Source organism: Cottoperca gobio, chromosome 2 (genome assembly GCF_900634415.1).
Source record: "Cottoperca gobio chromosome 2, fCotGob3.1, whole genome shotgun sequence".
NCBI lineage: Eukaryota > Metazoa > Chordata > Actinopteri > Perciformes > Bovichtidae > Cottoperca > Cottoperca gobio.
In genome coordinates, this window is record NC_041356.1 from 3,089,846 (window position 1) to 3,097,933 (window position 8,088).

Sequence of the window (8,088 nt, forward strand, 5' to 3'; positions counted from 1 at the left end):
CGTGATTTTTTTTCTTACTTCAGCTGAGTGCAGAATCCCATTATTACACTTTCTTAATCTACTGATGTGAAACGTGCCCCCTGAGAGGCCGTATCTGTCTGTGGTGTGTAACGCGGACGCTCAGAGATGCAGAGGAGCTGAACCAGAGGAGGACGGATGCTCTGAACGTCATGGTGCCGACAAACTCGCTTCATTGGGAATCGAAATTTAGCCGGCCCTTGGAGGCAGCTGAGCGCGGTGGTGTCTCACACCTCCGACCGTGGCTAATCAATCATGACAGCTCCATGTGCACAACCTGTGGGTTGCCTCGGTAACAGACAAGTGGGTCGATAACAGAATATTGAGCCGGTGTCTTTATTTTATTACCCCCACTTACCCCCCCCCCCTCCCCATGAGGAATCTATCTGTCTTATGAAAAGTTATAAAGCGACACTGTAGCGTCAGATCCTCTTCCATGTCCTTGTGAAAGTTTAAGTGCTCCAGAGGACTCTGACTCTCCTCCTGACTGAGTTAATGATGCACTGATGCAGCAGGAGTCTGGGGAAAGATTTTTTTGAAGTCCAGCCAGAGGATTTGATGTTGACAGGTGAAGATACACGTGCATTTGCATGTGCATTCGTGCTTAAACGTGCGGGGAAAGCCTCCCAGTCTGACATCCTGTTTCCTAAGTAACAGAGTCAATAAGTTGAGTTGCAACTTAGTTCACAGGGAAGAGAGAACGGAGGTGGCTTCATTACCATAAACCTCCATCCTTTGTTACTGTGGGGTTGTCATTTCTCCCAGGTGTGTCCAAGGAGTAAACTATTAAGACTCCTTCTAATCCCCGATTGCTAACCGGGACCAACCTGGTACCGTTCGGGCTGCAAGTTCAAATATGCAGCCTCAGCGCTCACACTTCGTTGACTGAGGCAAGAAAATAAATCCCCCGACCACCTGCTTCACCCCTTGAATTTCCCCCAGAGCGGAAGCTTGTGGCAGTACAGATACGGTGTATAGTATTCTTTACAGTTCTTAGGAATTGAGCCGTTTAAAGAAAAAAAACAAAACCTACTCGTCCCTCCAATACCTCTCCCAGCATGTAGGGTTCTCGGCTTGAATGGGACCTAGTAATACTCCTCATAGTTCTTGGGGTTGAGGCAGTAGAGTATTCCCCCGCCGAAAGAGAAGATGGTCCCCCCCCAGGCCAGGCCGTAGCCCCAGTTGAACTCGTGGTAGATCCTCAGGTTGATGCTCTCGATGAACTTGATGGGGTAGAGGACCAAGCTGCAAGCCTGGAGGACAACTGGAGGAGACACGCAGACGAGTGCAAGGCAAAAAGTCAAAACACAACCTTTTCTACTAGAATATGTTTACATGCATTGCTTTATTCTCCTACTTAAATTGTAGTCAGTATCTATATCTAGTATAGCTATTACTACAAGATACACGCCTGGCTGCCAGCTGTAAGAGGAGGTCGTTTATCAAATCTTAAACAACAGCTTTACGATTGCACAAATATGTAAAAATGATGTTTGTACTAAAAGCTTAAATGGTATATTACACAGTGGGGGGTCAATATTTATATGTTATATTAATAATTAGTTATTGAATCAAAGTACATTCTGAACTTTCCTCTCATGTTAAGTTTAATGAGATCGGGTTCATTGGATTTGGTCACATACTATTTTTCTTTAGCAAGTCACGTACAAAACACTTTACAAAAATAGCAGAAATTAGCATCGACCAGGTCGAGAAGAGAGTCGCGAGCCCGGAGGGAATGTCATTTGGCAAGAGGCCAGGAGATGAGTGATGGAGGAGGAGAAGAAGGAGGAGAAAGAAGAGAGAAAGAGAGAAGAGAGAGGAGAAGAGAGAGGAGAGAAGGAGAGAGAGGAGAGAGAGGAGAGAGAGGAGAGAGAGAGAGAGAAGAGAGAGGAGGTAGAGAGAGAGAGAAGAGAAGGAGCCGGAGGATCGCATCGGCGAGAATCTCGCTCTACGGAGTCCTTATGATAAGACTCTGTCTGTCTCTCCTCTATTGCTTCGCTCTATCGTCGCATCTCCTCTTCGATTATCTCCTCTCTTCTCTCTTTCGTCTTTCTTTCCTCCTCTCTTCTCTTCTCTCTTTATCTCTCTTCTCTCTCTTCTCCTTCCTCTCTCTCTTTCTCTTCTCTCTCTCTTATCTCTCTTCTCTTCTCTTCTCCTCCTCTCTCTCTCTCTCTTCTCGCTCTCTCTCCGTTCTCTCTCTTCTCTCTCTTCTCTCCTGTTTTCTCTCCTTCTCTTCTCTTCTCTTCTTCTCTCTTCTCCTTCTTTTCTCTTTCTCTCTCTCTACTACTATCTTCTCTCCTCTCTCTCTCTCTCTCTTCTCTCATACTTCTCTTTTCCCTCTTCTTCTCTTTCTCTTTTTTCTCTCATCTTCGGCTCTTCTCTCGCTTCCTCTCTCTCCCTCTCTTCTCTCTTCTTTCTTCTTCTCTCTCTCTCTCTTCTGCTCTCTATCTTTCCCTCTTCTCTTTTCTTCGCTGCTCTCTCCTTCCTCCTCGCATCTACTCCTCTTCTTCCCTCGCTCTCGTTCTTCTCTCTTGCTTTCTCCTCTTCTTCTCATTCCTCTCTATTCTCTCTCTTCCTCTGCTTTTCTTCTCTTCTCTCTCTTTCTATCTCTTTCTCTCTCTCTTGGACTATCTCTCCTTTTTTTTCTCTTCTTTGTGTAAGCTTCTCTTTGTTTTTGCCTTTTAGGGGATAGAGAGAGGTATGGCCAGCTTTACCTCCTCGGAAACCATCAATCTGGAACACAGGCAGACTAAAGGGTCAAAGGAAACAGGACAAGTTTAGGGAGGGATGGAGAGATGAGGGGAAAGGGGGACGGGGGGGAGAGAGATGAATGTTTAAAAGGGAGGGGGAGAGAGATGGATGGCAGTGGAACAAAGGAGAACACATCAATCGTTATTTCTTCAAAGGGAATTCATCTTGTGGGAACATAAACAGGCTCTGGCACTTTCCTGCACAAATAAACCCCAAACACGAAATATATAATATTCAAAAACAGGCAAATATTAATGCAGATTGTGTGAAAAGCAGCTTTAAAGAGGTTGTTAGCTGTCAAGAAATGTGTATTCTCTGAGTCCATCCGAACACACTTTGCCTCTGTGCTCTACTTTAAATCGTTTAGATACATTTTGACAGCTAGTGTGTTTGTGTTTGTTTGTGTCTAAGTATTCATAGATTCCATATCTGAATGCTTGAAGTATTGATTATTATTGAATCAAAGATGTGTGCAAAGTAAAATGCCTCTCTCACGAGTGTATGGGCTCATTTTGTTCAGGTTCGAATCCATGGTGTTGAAATGATGAACAGCATAATCCAGTTATAACTTATTCCAGTTTCTTTGTGGGAGGATCAGCCTTTTAAAGTCACTTTGTGATTGTGTTCATTTGTGAAAAACTGTTGAAACTTATCATTTACATACATTATTGTGTGTTTGTGCAGGTTAACAACGGAGATGCCGCCGGCATGCTTGTTTTTTCCACCTTCAACTCGGAAGGGCATGAAAACTCTCCGGGGTACATCATTAGTACAAGAGATGATTTTTGCTTCTTTGATATAAAGTCAAAGGTACAAGCAAGCGTTTGGAATTTTCTACAGCTCTGATTCATGCCAGACTGGATTCTTTTGTGCAGACACTTTCAAAGTCGTGAACATGAACACTGTTTCCTGTTGCAGTGTATGCGAATGACATCAGCTGACAGGAACCACAGGTGTTGCCAAGCAGACCGTTCCAGTGAATTATGATTTATCAGAAAAACCTGTGTTTCTCTGCAAAAAACATTAATATATTAAGGATATATTAAGGATATATTAAGGATAAATGAAGGATATATTAAGGATAAATGAAGGATATATTAAGGATAAATTAAGGCTATATTAAGGATAAATTAAGGATATATTAAGGATAAATTAAGGATATATTAAGGATATATTAAGGATATATTAAGGATAAATTAAGGATAAATTCAGGCTATAATAAGGATAAATTAAAGATATATTAAGGATATATTAAGGATATATTAAGGATATATTAAGGATAAATTAAGGATATATTAAGGATATATTAAGGATAAATTAAGGATATATTAAGGATAAATTAAGGATAAATTAAGGATATATTAAGGATATATTAAGGATAAATTAAGGATATATTAAGGATATATTAAGGATAAATTAAGGATATATTAAGGATATATTAAGGATAAATTAAGGATATATTAAGGATAAATTAAGGATAAATTCAGGCTATAATAAGGATAAATTAAAGATATATTAAGGATATATTAAGGATATATTAAGGATATATTAAGGATAAATTAAGGATATATTAAGGATATATTAAGGATAAATTAAGGATATATTAAGGATAAATTAAGGATAAATTAAGGATAAATTAAGGATATATTAAGGATATATTAAGGATAAATTAAGGATATATTAAGGATATATTAAGGATAAATTAAGGATATATAAAGGATAAATTAAGGATAAATTAAGGATATATTAAGGATATATTAAGGATAAATTAAGGATAAATTAAGGATAAATTAAGGATATATTAAGGATATATTAAGGATAAATTAAGGATATATTAAGGATATATTAAGGATAAATTAAGGATAAATTAAGGATAAATTAAGGATATATTAAGGATATATTAAGGATATATTAAGGAAAAGGTTGAAATGAGCATTACAATAAGGAACATATACTTCTGGTTCTTCTCTTGGTACCTCTATGTGTTGCTGCAAAGGTCACACTGACGGTTTGCTTTGCTGAGGCTACAGACTGAAATGCTTCTGAAACTTTACAGCCTTTTCATTTCTAATAGATGCATTGAAAGTATTTTTCAGGATAAGAAGACTCCCGGTCCATGAGAAATCACATAGCTGCTGCAACTCTCTACACCAGCCCATTCAATAAGATTTCCTCCTGAGTGTATCTCACTTCTGTGGTTTGCACAGTACGATTCAGAAGGCAACACATCCAGCTTTGCAAAATGAAACATTTCACGCCTAAAAATAAATAAAATTTCCAATTATTCTGGGAGGTTAGAATGCGGAAAATGGGGAAACTTTGCAGTTGTCCAACTTGAGATTTGGGCTGGCTGGGGAAATTAAAGGGACAGGCATGACACTCCGCTCTGACCCTGCTGGGCCCCGACTTATAAAAATAGGATTTTCTCTAAATGAGTTTGAGGGAGAGAGGAACGTGTGTGTGTGTGTGTGTGTGTGTGTGTGTGTGTGTGTGTGTGTGTGTGTGTGTGTGTGTGTGTGTGTGTGTGTGTGTGTGTGTATGTGTGTGTGTGTGTATGTGTGTGTGTGTGTGTGTGTGTGTGTGTATGTGTGTTTGTGCAGTGTAGTCTGTGTGCATATTTAATGATTTAAATGCATGTCAGTTTTCAATGTGATTACCGTGCAACCTTCCAGTTACCTTGTCTAAATTGGCTAATTAAGTGTTAAGTGTGTGTGTGTGTGTGTGCGTGTGTGTGTGTGTGTATTTGAGTGCATAATGAGTGTGTGGCCTGCTGTGATTGTGTATGGACTACAGTTTATCGTGTGTGCGCTGACCTGCAGCAAAGAGCATGAAAGCGACGGGTGCGTAGAATCGCCGTCTCGTGCCGATGCACACGGCAACCAGAGCCACCAGGAATGACATCAGCACCAGGGCTCCACCCCCTAGCAACAGGGCCAGCGTAGCAACCTGCCAGTCTGGAAAGTAAGGTGTAAGGGAGGTGGGGGAGAAAAGGAGAAATGAGGGAGGAACAGATGACAGAAATTGGTAAAGAGAAGGAGAAAGTGAGCGAACACGAGGAAGCAACATGCCTGCAACATGTTGCATAACAAAACTAACATTTAGAGACCATTCAGGAATAAATGCAACATTGCCAGAGACAAAAGCACACACAAATCTGGAGGGGGGCCCGGGAGGACAGACGGAGCCACGAGAGACATGTTATTTTATTTGATATTTTATATCATCGCATTTAACGACATCAAGTATGTTGATTAGAGGGAGAACGAGGACGGAAGGAAGGAAGGCATAAAAAGTGAAGGCGTAAAGAAAAAATACAAGGAGGAAGGGAAGGAGAGCACACACATAGAAGAAAGAAAGGGATAGAAAGTGTAAGGAAAGATAGGAGGTAGAAGAAATAAGGGAGATGAAGAGTGACACAAAGAAGGTAGAGGGCATGAAAGGCACAATGAGGAAGAATGATGGGGAAATTAAGGAAGCATAAACACAGAGTGTGGAGGAAGGAGAAGGACAGTGTATGAAAAAGGATGGAAGGTGAAAGAAAAGAGAGAAGGGAAGAAGGCTCGATGACAGGAGAAAGATGAAGGTTGGACGGACAAAGTAAAGAGAAAGAGAAGAAGGGATGGGATGAAAAGGGTAGGAAGTAAAGGCGATGGAAATAAAAAATGAACAAAGAAAGGGGACGATGGGAAGAAAGAAAAAAAGGGAATGGGGAGGAAAGATGATGTAATTAAGAGAGTAAAGGAGCAAGGACGACAGGCAATGGATGGAAGAAAGAAACAAGGGGAAATGGGGAAGGGAAGAATACTGGAAGGATACAAAGTAAAGTAAGGATGGAGGGTGCATGCATACAGGGGAGAAAGGAAAGAGGGAAGACATGAAACAGCAAAGAGGAACAAATGGGTGTGTGAGGAAAAAAAGGGAGAGACAAGTTAAGGTGAGATGAAGAGAGGCTTGGCGGCGGCAAGGCGTCTCCGAGAGGCTGCTGAGCGATGAAAGAGGATAAACATGCAAGTGTAGAAGCACCCGCATAATGTTACAAGGACAGAGGGCAGAATGAAAATAAATGCCAAAAGGAAGAGAAGAGGAGGCGGCGGTGGTGGTGAAGGTTGGGGGAGTGAGGGGGGGAGGAGGGGGAGGAGGTGAGGAGGGCGTGAAGGGGCTGGGGACAGAGCAGCGCTGAGTGAAAGTAATGAAGAGAGAGAGAGAGCACTTAGTATACCTGAGCTGACAAAAAGCCTCGGCTAAAACCTTTACTGGCATGTTATCAAAAATCTGTCCACATTTATATATAGGGAACACTGGGGCAGTGAAACAGCACACACACGCAGATACACACACACACACATAAAGTCACATCACAACTTCGTACCATAATCATGTCAAACTCAAGAGTTGTGAGTATTCTATACTTACGCGTCCACCTCGCTGCTCGTTTCTGAGCAGGCTGCTTGAGGGGAAATAAAAACTTGTGCAAATGCATATTGTGCTCATTCATTTGTGGTTTGTGACGGTAGTTTGTATTTTTCCGCATTGTTTACGTTTAGTGTAACAATGTCCACGCTGAGAGAATGTTTAATCACATTGACATCTGCAGCCGTAGCAGGAAGCAGACACAGTGCTAGTCAGTCACAATCATGGATGTATTAAGAAGTGGATACCGTGTTAAAAGATGGCGCCCCATTCACTCGAGCTTGCAGCCGGTCAGATAGCAGGCTTGTTAGCTCAGTCACACATGGGACAAATAGTTCCCACAATGTTCAGAACACAATCTTCATGGTGGATGCTGGAGCAGGGTTTGTGTCTAGATAAGTGGTTCTCAACCTTTTTTGGGCCAGCGCCCCCCTATCCATTATCCAGGTTCCTTTACGGACCCCATCAAATAAAATGTAGGCTAATTGTCTGCCCTGAATTTTAATGTTGATTATTATTCTTAGTATTTATTATTTATATATTGATTATATTAATTTTGTATTATTTAGCTTATATTATTTTCCTTATCATTAGACTGCTATATTATGTTATTATAAAAACTCAAATTCTTTCAGATTGAAGTTACATAATAAAATGTCAAAATGATAAAAATATTATATTATTAAACAAATGTTTTATTGTTTTTACCTTCAATTGCCCTGATACACCATGTACCCAGGGAGCAAATAAAGCCATTTTATTTAGGAGTGTTAAACAAATGCAACGGTAAGATTCAAACTTTAATTGGTGTAATAGACTGCAGCCAATCAGAAACGGGTCAGACATTCAAACTGTAATTGATGTTAAACACAGCAGCCTCAGAACTGCAAAACAATTTGCACTCTT

General features: G+C 40.7%; 1 protein-coding gene across 1 annotated transcript in view; it reads right to left on the minus strand.

The window, feature by feature from the left end:
• Nucleotides 1–404: 404 nt before the first annotated feature.
• The window catches only part of LOC115020252 (transmembrane protein 47-like), a 22,066-nt gene continuing 14,382 nt past the window's right edge, over nt 405–8,088 (minus strand). Inside the window, exons 2-3 of the mRNA XM_029450208.1 lie at nt 5,586–5,726; nt 405–1,282 (exon numbers count right to left, since the gene is read on the minus strand). Of these exons, the coding sequence (XP_029306068.1) occupies nt 1,104–1,282; nt 5,586–5,726 (320 nt within the window). The 3' untranslated portion in view covers nt 405–1,103. The remainder of the gene's footprint in view (nt 1,283–5,585; nt 5,727–8,088) is intronic.